Below are 12,206 nucleotides of genomic sequence, written 5' to 3'. Positions count from 1 at the left end.
CAGAGGTCCCCAACGTGGTGCCCATGTTGCCGGTCAGATTTGGCCGTTGGGTCTCGAGTTCCTTCCCGCTAGTTTGACATAGGTTTAGAGAATGAAAAAAATGTGACTTTATTTCCATTTCCACAAACCAAGACTTAACACTGCTAAGAATCTCCAGTCCAACCCTGCAGCTGCCCAACCTGTCAACAGTTTACAGCTTTCCATATCGCTGAGTTTCAGCAGGGAGTGGAGATGTCTCTTGTCAACATCCTAAAACTTGGCACCCTGGCCAAATGAGATAACACAAACAACAGTCTGAAAAGTTGAGCTACTTTTTGTTTTGCTGTTCCTCCCATGGAGGGGGGCTTTACTCACTCATATGCTACTTTCAGACTTCAGATGTTAACAACAAAGGCTTCTTTCTCATTTTCATAACATCTCATGATGCCAACAGCTTTCTCCCGCTGTTAACTGGACTCCTCCAAACAGTGTTTCTGTTTTTAGTGAAGGTGCTTCCCTCTTTCTTCCTCCAGGTATATCTGCTTTATTTTTTGGGGAAATCTTGGGCGTGTAATGAAGCCTCGGCATCTCTTTGTGTTAACTTGCTTCATGGCAGCCAGTTGTTGGTTTTATACTTTAATATTATTATTAATTACTATTGCTTTTATTGCTATTACTTATTTATATCATTTTTTCCTCTGTGTGTGTCCCTACACACACACACACACACACACACACACACTCCATCCTATGTTTGCATTGGGCTGCCTCTGCAAACATTCTTCTCTCCTCCCACAATATGGGAATTTTTACTTGTGTTCTGATGTCATCACCTAGGGTGTTCTCCCTGCCAGAAGAAGCCACAGATGGGACTGAGGAAATGGCATGAAAGGACAAGTAGCGTTCCTACGAGTTATTGGAGGAGGGTTGTCAGAGGCATCCCCATTTAGATCATAAAATGTGCATCTGCTTTAACACTTTAATCTGGTTCTCACTGAGGTAGTCAACCTGGACTGTTAACCAAGTGTGGTCAGGAATCACATATCTCCTTGAGTTGTATTGGTATGAATGCCCAACTTTCCAGTTGGGCACTGATCCATACCGAGCCATGGATGAAGCTTTCCTTCCAATTCCTCTTCTATGCTGAATTTGCTGCTGGCTTTGGTTCTATACCCAGCTTAAAGGAATCTGTGCAGTGACACCCCCCCCCCCACACACACACATGAAATGGCTATAAGAGATCTTTGACAGAGGGGCAATGTATCTCAGCAAATTCAGATGCATACTGAGAATTCATACAGAAAGTGAAAGTCTGTTGGAAGGTACAGTGTAAATATCTGTGTTGGATAATTAGCAACCTCAGGCAGTCAAAGTACTACCAAGGATTCAGTGAGACCCAAGACTAGAAGCCCACATCACAAACCAAAGATTCCAAACAGCCACACATTTTACAGAAAGAGATAAAACTGAGGGGCGGGGGGAGCTGGCAATAGTTATCTATCCATGAAGGTTGGGCAAAGGATCAGTTCTAGACATGGGCACGAATTGAAATACAAATCAAATTTCATGACGAATCGGGCCGATTTGTGTTTCACAAAATGCATTTTGTGGGGCTGTGGTTTTCACGAAATTCACGACTTTTGGGGCCAATTCGTGAATGACTCGTGATGCCAGACAGGCTGGTGCCGATCCATTGATTCCCTAGGCAACATCGGCCCGGAATGTCTGCAGACCATTTGTTGCCATTGGAAACCCCAATCTTAGCCCACATAACCTTGATAGGCAGCTCTCCTTGCCGACTGGAGAGCTTCCATTCTGCCCTATACAGCAAGGAACAGGGGGGTTAATCCCCTAGGCAATTGAGGAGATGGGCCTTCTGTAGCCATGGGAACACAATTTCATCCCTCCAAACCCTGTTAGGCAGGTTTGTCTGCCAACCAGACACCTCCCGTTCTGCTCTATGTGAGCATTTCTTACATAAGGCACAGCTCTCTGCCTCGAGCTTTTCAGTTCCAGTAGACAGAGGGAGAAGGAGGACCTGTTGCTGGGATTTGGAGTGGGAGAGTGGAACTGGGAGCTTTTGGTTGGATTTGCTGCTGCTTTAGAAGAGACTGAAAAGCCTCTTTATTTTCAGCTCTTGGCCTTGCTGGGAAGGTCATTGGGTGAGGGTGCCTTCTTTCCTCCACCCCACCCCACCCCAGTCTCAGGGCATTGCCTGGCTCTGGGGCCTAGCTTGACTGAAGCCTAGATTTTTTTTCTTTAATTTTCTTTGCTTATATTCTTACTAGCAAAAAGCCCGTTGTGAGAAAAAAAATACAAAAGGCTCTAGAAAGGGGAGGGTGGGCAGGCAGGCATTTGCTCCTCCTCTGTCACTGATTTAAGCTGGTGAAGGAGGAGGGTGGGCATTGTCATCTGCTCCACGCCTGATCTGCCTGATCTCGGCCATGTGAAGGGGTGGTGGGTTTGCTACCTGATCCATGCATGATACATGCTGGGTAAAGGGGGGCATTGCCTCCTGTTATGCACCTGACTACATCTGGGTGAAGGTGGGCAGGCATTGCCGTCTTCTCCGAGCCTGATCCCAGCTGGGTGAAGGGGGGTGGGCATTGCCACCTGCTCTCTGCTGGGTGAAGGGAGGAACAGGCATTGCCTCCTGCTCTGCACCTGTCCTGACAGGTGAAGATGGGTGGTGGGTGGGCTTTACTACCTGCTCCACTCCTGATCCCAGCTGGATGAAGGGGGTGTGGGTATTGCCACCTGCTCTGCTCCTCATTCTGGCAGGTTGAAGGGGGGCAGGTATTGCTGCATGCTTGGCTTCTGACTCTGGCAGTCAGAAGCCAAGACAGGGCTCAGTGAAGACAGGGTGGGGATTGCGGCCTGCTCAGTGGCTTATCCTGGTAGGTTGAAGAGGGCGGGCATTGCCACCTGATCTGCTTCATATCCCAGTTGGGTGAAGGGAAGAAGGACATTGTCTCCTGATCTCAGCCAGGTGCGCCTGATCTCAGCCAGGTGAAGGTGCGAGGTGGGCATTGCCACCTGCTTCACTCCTAATCCAAAATGGGTGATGGCGGGGGGTGGGCATTGCTACCTGCTCCACTCTTAATACCAACTGGATTAAGATGGGGTGGGCATTGCCACCTGCTCCGCTCCTAATACCAACTGGGTTAAGGCAGAGGGTGGGCATTGCCACCTGCTCCGCTCCTAATACCAACTGGGTTAAGGTGAGGGCAGGCATTGCCACCTGCTCCGCTCCTAATACCAACTGGGTTAAAGCGAGGGTGGGCATTGCCACCTGCTCCGCTCCTAATGCCAACTGAGTTAAAGCGGCGGTGGGCATGGCCACCTGCTCTGCTCTTAATACCAACTGAGTTAAGGCAGGGGGCGGGCATTGCCACCTACTCCACTCCTAATACCAACTGTGTTAAGGTGGGGGGTTGGCATTGCCACCTGCTCTGCTCCTAATATCAGCTGGGTTAAGTTGGGTGGTGGGCATTGCCGCCTTCCTCACTCCTAATACCAGATGGGTGAAGGCAGGAGGCGGGCATTGCCACCTGCTCCCATTTTGCTCCCAGCTTGGACTTCCCACCATGGCACTTTTTCTGGAGGGTTATGGTGCCTTGCCTAGACTTCCCTTCATGGCAGCACCCTCTGGTGGTGCACCAGGGTATAAAGTGAGTTGTCTGAAATACGCTTACTCAATTATATCGTAAGATTTAGAGCATTTGTTCTTGCTGGCTTGTTAGGTGAGAGTGGCTAGAGGAGAGCCTGCTGAAGTCTCCCTGCGAGTTTGGCATCTCTGGGTATGAAGGGGGGCATTGAAGTGCCCTGGGTTCTGACAAATCATGAAACTAACAAATTGTTTTGCAAAATGGGACAATTTCATGAAAGTTCAAGATTCATGGAATGCAACGAAATACAAAATGCTCGTTTCGTTTTTTCCCCATTTCATGCCCATCTCTAATCAGTTCCCAGTGTAAAGGTTTAATTGTCCAGGCATCAAACAATCCAGAGAGGCAAAGGGCACAATTTTTATGATATTGTGATAGAGACAAACTTAAGCAGAAATACAGGCTCATAACATGGGTAGTTTGAACCCAGCCAGAAGGGTGCTTCGGGGACAGATTCTGGCCCAAATGATACGGCAAGAGGCTTGAGTTTAAAGCAAAATACTCTTTTCTTTGCAGGTTTGGGAAAAGGGGAGGGGGGCAAGAAAGTGTGCCAGATAAATCCTCTGACTGAAGAGCAGGAGGGACAGTTCAGAGTCCTGAAAATATGTCCATATAAAGAAACAATGCAGAGATCTTATGGCAGGTAGAGAGTATGCTTGGGAGCAGTCTCGGTTCCATCCATGACATGTGGCTTTGCTGGGCAATTCCAAACAGTCTTCATTATATTGTTGTAACAGTATGATCTATTTGTGTGGAATGTTATGTGCAAGTGCAGTTTTTTCTTTGGTAGAATGCTAATGCAGTGGGATTCTTTTTGTGGCTTGAGGCACCCTGAGAACCCTTGATTAATGTTCTGATAGCTGCTCTCTGGAATAGCTACTTTCCTCATGGAGCACAATGTGATCAGGAGCAGTTCCTGCATACTCTGCTGGCTCTTCGTTGTGGCAGGGGTCCAAAACTTTGTTTACTGGCCCATGCAGATATAGAAATAAGAGAACTGGTTTGTATCAAGGTGTGTGTGTGTGTGTTGTGTGTGCATGTGAGCACATGTGCATATGTGTACGTGTGAGAGAGAGAGAGAACCTGCAAAAGAATATTGGCAAAAACGTCACTTCAGAATCCGGGTAGGGGCTATCATGGTTGGAAGTGCTAAAAAAATGCCTCCTTCCACCACCACAGAAACCTAGCAAGTTAGGGAGAAAACTAGACTACAAAATTTCTCTCTGGTGTTCTATTTTTCTACAGGGACAGAATTTTTTTTTGGTTATGTGTTTACCCCATGATGAGAAATAGCCAGTCCTGGCTTTTCTCCTTCTTACTGGAGCAGGAGGTGCTTTAGAAGAGCCCGGGGGCTCTTCCTTGTGTCATAGGGAAAGCCCATTCAGAACCAGTCCTCTCCATGATAGGAATGGGATGCTTATTTTAGAACTTTCCAAGCTTTTCTGCCCGACCCCAGGCCCCCTGGCAGCCATTTTGTGATGGCATCTCTTCAGTGTTCTCAAAAAAGTTTTCATGAGCTCAGCTAGGTTGGAAATCCCTGGTGTAGATGTTTGGGGAGGAAGTTACAGTCATATGAGAATGAAATGGCAAATGACTGGAAATGTTTACTGGAATTACTTTAGATCAATGCCATATAAATATGTTTGACTGACCAGATGTCTGTGTCTGCTTGACTACATTGGAGTAGGAGGTGCTTCAGAAGAGCCCAAGCTTAGACATTTGGTCTTTTAACCACAATGCAGTGTTATGTTTCCCATCATACTTTGTTTTCATCCACTTTGCAACAAGAAGAAGGTAGGATGTCTACGAAACCACTTAAGAGGTCAAACCCCGTGGGTGCATCCAGAGCACCTATCTGTATACATTTCAGTCTGGTTTTGCCTATAGTACAAATACATTTCCCATACTTCCTTGTCCTGAAATTGCATAAGTGAAGTATTTCTTTTTAAAGACTTTTTAAAAAAGATGTTGCATGTGTACAATTGTGACATCTTAAAGTAAGATTGCAAGAGCAGGTTCCATTAGCAAAGGCTTCTATGGTAAATGAATGCGCAGGAGCAGTGGCTTAAATCCACCATACTGAAAAAAGAAAAGGTGCTGAGGAAGGAGACGGGACAAAGCAATGGTAAAGAAGATCCAGGAGTACAAGCAATCCCAGGAGCACCAGGAGCTCAAGCAATCCCAGAATATGGATTATGGGACAAACCATGCTGCTTCCTTTTATGATTTTCTGAGGCAGATCATGAAAAAGAAAACATGAATCCTGTATGGATCCAGAGTTTTGCACCCACGTGAATCTTGAATTGAGCTAAAGAAGCTGGTAGTATCTTTTCAGTGTACCTGAGATCAGACTGTACCTCCTTGATGTCTGCTTATTTGCACAATGAAATGAACTAATGCTTCCAACTAGCCTGCCTACTTGAGCTTGAGAACCTTCTGTTCTCTTCTTTTCACGGTCTGTGTGCTTGTGACAATTACAGTGTGCTAGCACTGGATACATACCTAGGATAGGATTCAGCATCTCCTCAGCTCAAAAAAAAAATATCTCGGGGCCATTTCATATGTTACAAATGCCATGTGGTGGACGCGTGGATGTTGTAATTAGCCCGCTGTACTGGTATGCAGAAATACAGGCAAATAATTAATGAATTTAATGAAAGATGGACACCCTTTCACAGCTCTAATCTGAAAAATCATTTCAAGGCAATAATTAAAACTGTTTATTGTAAGCATTTTTTTCCTGATTGACAACATAATCATGTGTTTCATGTTCAGTTTAATATGTATTTGCAGTAAGATGATAAATAGCAAAGAAATGGCGGTGTTTAAGAACCAAATGAAGAGTTAACTTGAAAACCAGTGGGTGGGATTTTATTGCCCTGCACAGCCTTGTTTTCTCATATACCTAAAAGGAACACAATAGATTATGCAAAGCAGGCATGAAAAGTAGTCTAATTTGCATAATTTATCCCAGATGTAGAATTTTACTGGGTAGAGCCAAAAAACAAAAAAGATTTTAATTCTTCTATGCATCTATCATCCTGATTCCCGTTTGAAAATGGTTGGTGGCTTAGAGTCCACTTGCTTGGTTGACATCCGTGGGCATGTTTGGGACTTCCCATAAGCTTGAGTTTGGCATCTCCTTACAAGGACAGCTACCTCGTCCTTCCTTTCTGTGCCACAACTCGTCCACAGACTCAGCGTGTGCTGAGTGAGCATTTTCATTGTGCGAAATTGCGTACCGAAGGCTAAAAACATACTCTGGAATACAGGAAGGAGCCAGGCAATACAATGTGTGACCCTGAATTTCTGTATTAACTGCCTTGTGATTGTTTCCAGAACGAGTAGTTTTATTATGGAAGCATGCCCTTTTGTGCCAAGAGATTGCACAGCTGGGAGATTGTTCCCTCTGTGGAAAAATTCCCACGTGGTCATTACTGTGGAATAAGGTCATGCTTCCATAACACAGGGAGACTTTTTTTGCTGTGTATATCAACAATAGTCTCTAAAATTATTCATAATAATGACCAGTTCTATCCAGGCGCATCTACTGCTCACTCCTTTTGCCCCCAGTTCCTACCGCAGTGCCCCCATCTCTATTTATCAAGCCACTTCCTTCTCCTGTTTTGTCTCTTTACAACGCTCTCAGGCACGTCCTTGAACCATTCCAGTTCTTTCTTACTTGTACTTCCACAGAGACTTGGCTCTTCCCCATCCTCCCTGCTCCTTTGTCACTCTCTGCATGTTTGCCCGTCCTTGCGTTGTCCACCTCACCCCCTGGCTTGGATCCTGCGACTTCATTCCCTGTGGTGTTTTCCTCTGGCTGCTGCGAAGGCTTTCCTCCACTGCAGCGCTTGCTTCGTCTGCCAGTCACACTTCCACACGCACAAGATCAAGGTTTTTCAAGGAGCAGAAATGCTAGCAGCAGAGAGAAGCGGGCATGGCAGCGTATGGAACCTCAGCAGTGGCCAGGGAAAGTGCGAGGGAAATTATGCCACAGGAGCCAAGCCACTGAGTTTTTCTGTCATCTAGAAGAATCTCAAAGCATCACAGTCGGGGTGGGTTGGGGGAGCATACTAATGGCTGCTATGAAACGTTTCTGTTGCACCTTCTGGAGCTGGCAAATGAGCAGCACTCTCATTTATACACGTTTCTAATTATTTAGTAACTTTGGAGGTAGTTCAGTCTATTCAGATTGCCAGGGTGTTCTGAAACCAAGATCCAAGCCTGACACTTCCCCACTAAACAACTCCCGCTCTCTTGATTACCTGGTTTCTCATTTATCAGCCATGAACGTAGCTTCTGATACCAGTGCAAACAATCCCTAAGAAGTTCTCTCTCTTGCTTTTTTGGCAGGTATTGACAGAGAATGGCTTTGGTGCAATCACAACGGAAATTCATGAAGCTCCAGAGTTCTACTATGCTGAAGATTACCACCAGCAGTATCTAAGCAAGCACCCCAGTGGCTATTGTGGACTTGGAGGCACTGGGGTTTCTTGTTCTTTTGGTGTGAAGGAGTGACCTTTACTTCTACAAACAGGTTCAGTGCTTCAGTACAAACTGTGGAACAAGGGGAAAATGCGCTCCGGATTTGTGCGACGCTTTGACTGCCATCTTCAGCATGCTTGCCCATGAGCTAGTGCCATGGTACCTTCTCATAAGTAAAAGTTTGAGAGCTGAGCTCTGTGTAAATGTAGCAAAATGGAATGTGAAGCCTTTTGTGAAGTGCACCACAGCAAATGAGGGAAAGTACGTTTTTGAATGCTCTCCCACATCAAATCCCATAAATATAGAACAGAGCAGAAGATGGCTTCGTCTTCTGTGGTGTACTAGTTTTAGGAGATCTGCTTGTTTTGGGCATGGCACGGGGGACATTAATGCCACCCCTCCTCTGGGATCTCTGATTTGCTGAACACATGCACACCAGAATCCCAGCACCATCACTACTCCCCCTGTGCCAGCCGTCTCTGTTAACAGAATCTGAATGGGTGTTGCAGCTTATCTGCTAGATAAATTCCTGGACTAGAATGGGTGGGCGGAGGGGACAGAAGGATGTTTGTGTAGCGACAGGAAAAATGGTAGTAATGGAAAACATACTTCGGTACCTGCCTAGTAGGTGGGCAGAGGGAGGTTTTTCGGGGATTTGGAGCATAGGAAGCACTAACCAGAATGCACACTCTCTCATAGACACCATTTCTCCATTCTTCCGTCTCACAATGTCGCTTTCTTTCTTAAAAACAGCCGAAGGGCTCAGTTACAAATGTTTGGGTGTGTCTTTAGTTCCACAACTATGGGCTGTATTAAGGTCTCAGTGCGTATTCGTTGCTGCGTTTGGGGAGTTTAATTTTTGCAAAATGAATTATGAACAGAGATTATGTAGGCACAATCTACCATGCTGCCATTGTAGCTGCAATTCAAAAGCTGTTGACCTCTCGAGAGGGGGAATTTGCTGATGGTAAGTGTGAAAATCAAGAGCTCAATGGAAGGAACTACAATGTTTTTCTGCAATTTTAATTGTAAACAAAGTTGCCCCACTCACAGGTGTTATTATTTAAAATGGCTATTAAATGCAGTTGTTTTCAAACTGAATTCTGTGTTCTCTCCCCCACCTCCCAGTTTTATTGGACTGAAAGGTATGTAATTGAATTACAGGAGGATTTCATTGTTTCTTAGCTGTGAGAGCAATTCTCATTTGGGAGAGCAAGAGAAGGGTAAGCTCTGTTGACCTTCGCTTTGATCTGGATGGATGAGAAGACTGCCTCAAATGTAATGCAGTGCAGAGCTACAAACACTGAAAAGAACTAGTAGTTATCTTTTTGAGTGCACAAATTCCAAGCCAGAAAGGAACCAACTAGCCCAGAGGCTGGGTTGTTTGTTCTGCTTAGTACGCTTCAAATCAGCTCCCACTTTACCTGAATTCTCTATAGGTTGGGGAATGTGGGAACAAGACTACAACACAAGTAAATCTCCCCAACAAGAGGATGAAGTGAGAACCTGGCCTGTTTTAGGACCAAACTAGACAATATGTTTGACATGTTGGATCAGTCACCTGACTTGCAGGCACATGTAACATTGGGGAACTAAAGTTCCCAGGCGCTATGGGGCTCTGGAGTACAGAGGAAGAGGAGCTTCAGCGTTCCATCCCAAGCTATTTTCCCAAGCCAAAATGACAGGAGGAGGGGGCACTGTTTTCCCTGCTGTGGGGCACCATATTTTGCAGTCAGTACACATGGAGTCCACAGTGGGGCAGTGGAAACCCTCTCCCATAGCTGTTTTGACTCAAAAAATGCTCTTCTTCCTCCCGTGCTGTTTTCGTGAGCCTAATTGGGCCCCTGAGTGCTTGGGAATATTAGTATCCTGATGTTACATGTGATTGCAAGTCAGATTGGGGGATTTCCCACCCTGACTCATGTCACACATATTGTCTAGTTTAGCCCTTAGAAGCCCAATATTGTTGCAAAATGTCCTTGGGATTGGAGATAGTAAGAACAGATGCTCTAGGGGGTGTGAGGGGGAGGAGAGTGCACACGTGTGCCAGGGTGTGTTCAGACCTCTTTTCCAACCATCTTCCTCTCTCTCCTTCATACCTCTTAGAATATCCTGGTGTATGGAGAAAGGCAGAACAGAATGCTGCTTTCACTGGATGTTTGCATTGAGAGCCTTTCAACAGATATCTTTCTTACAAGGGGCTTCTTATGAGTTTAGATCCCCTCCTGTTGTCTCTCTCACTTCAGCTATCTTGCTTGTATCCAGAATTCTGATGCCAAAATAATTCATTTGGCTTCCTCTGTACTCCCAGAGCCACCTTGGCTTTGCTTGTAGAGCTCTCCTGCCCTGTCCAGCCCTACCCTACATAACCACCACAGTCCTTACCAGAAATGGGAACTAAGGCTAACTACAGAGATACTGTTCCGTTCCTTTGCCCAGTGCAACCGCCTCACTGCATGCTAAATGCTACATGAAATCTGTTTGACCCACATCTGTAATGAGCCATTTTGGTTGTGAGACACTCATCAATAAGCAAAACCCTTATTTTTCAGCCAATCTATGCATTTAAGTGTTTGCCCTTGGCCAGCTTGTAACACATAACTCCTTCCCTCCTACTGCATCTCCACATTGTGCTTGGAATGCCTAGTTCCTATAGTAACAGAATGCATTGTGTTGAATATTATATCTCTGAATTGTTCTGTTGTTCACTGTCAAGGAAACCGGCACTAAATCTAATTTCCCAGGCGCGGGGTGAAAAAGAAGTGAAGGGGAGAAAGGTGTATAATAATGGTTCTGAAGCTTTACTCATACTGCTTTTACCTACTTAGTTAGTACATGTTTGGAGGGGTAGGGAGGGGGAGGAACGTTATTTGCCTTTCATTGAGAAGCCTCCTTGGCAAAACGAAGACCAATTTCCCTGAAGTAATAACAATTTAAAATTTAAAAGTTGCCATAGTTTAACACAGAGGTTTGAAAGTGTTTAAATAAATTGAGGCTGGATCGATTTTTTTTTTCAACTGAATTGTGAAATTGATAGATGGAGCAATTACAGCTCCCCCCCGCCCCAAGTCAACAATGTCTGTCTGAAGATTTAGGAAGATATTGTCATAATTCTTCAAAAATTCTGGCTTTGTTGAGTCTGCTTTTCTATCTCTTTAGAGCATAGGAACTTTTCTTTGTTGGAAAGAAATACTAAGAGGATATTTATTATACTAGAAGAATAAGCAGTTTCTTCTACTGCACCCAAAACAAGATTGCTGTGGTACCTTGAAGGCTAACATGTGCTAACACATAGTGTGAGATTTCTTTGGCCAGTACCCATATTACCATATCCAGTAAATATGCAGAGAATTTTTTCTAGTTATATGTGTGTGTATATACAACATGCGTCTAGTAAACGGAGGGAGCTTTTGCAAGACGAGTCTTTTTAAAAAAATGAACAAACACATACTGAAACTGGAGGTGCGCCACAGTATGCGAACTACAGTTGACATCAATGGGACTCCATTACAGTATGTCCTTGAACCCATAAATGGATCAAGACAGGAGTTCAGCATGTATAGTACTCTACATGAGAATATTACTGTTGCTACTGACATCACCACCATAATGTCACAATTAAGGCCTAAGGACATTTTGTCAATTTGCAAATAAGCTCCACTTATTTCCAGTTTCTCTTCTAGGTTTGGTCTGCTTCCTAGTTTGGCTTCCTGCTTTCTAACAAGACCAACTCTGAAATACGAGCTTTTAAGCTTGGAGAACTTTCCAATTTACTTCTTGAGTGGGCTAAAGGAACTGCAGCTACGTCCTCTGAAGGTTGACCGAGATCAAGTTCTTTTTATTTTTATGGGCTCCCTGCAGCTTCAACCTCCATTGAAGTGATTGTCTTGTCTGTAATAAAGATCAGTCCTTCTGCTGCAGTGATCCAATTTCTGAGAAGGAACCTTCACCTACAGGATCTTTTCTCCAAGTCAGATGGCCATTTTTCTGTTGGTTCATTTCTTCTCTAGGTTTGACGTTTTTTTCCACTACTTTGGGCATTTTAGTTGCATTCCATAAATTAGAAGAGGT

General features: G+C 44.8%; 1 protein-coding gene across 2 annotated transcripts in view; it reads left to right on the top strand.

Moving 5' to 3' along the window:
• The window catches only part of MSRA (methionine sulfoxide reductase A), a 273,064-nt gene extending 263,833 nt beyond the window's left edge, over positions 1 to 9,231 (top strand). For both annotated transcript variants that reach the window (XM_054988245.1, XM_054988236.1), the window contains one exon: positions 8,004 to 9,231. In XM_054988245.1, coding sequence (XP_054844220.1) covers positions 8,004 to 8,168 — 165 coding nt within the window. In that variant the 3' untranslated portion in view covers positions 8,169 to 9,231. The remainder of the gene's footprint in view (positions 1 to 8,003) is intronic.
• The last annotated feature ends 2,975 nt before the right edge of the window (positions 9,232 to 12,206 follow it).

The sequence above is a fragment of the Eublepharis macularius genome, chromosome 1, assembly GCF_028583425.1.
Source record: "Eublepharis macularius isolate TG4126 chromosome 1, MPM_Emac_v1.0, whole genome shotgun sequence".
Taxonomy (NCBI): domain Eukaryota; kingdom Metazoa; phylum Chordata; class Lepidosauria; order Squamata; family Eublepharidae; genus Eublepharis; species Eublepharis macularius.
Note: the sequence above shows the minus strand (reverse complement) of the source record. Positions and strands in the feature narration are given on the sequence as shown.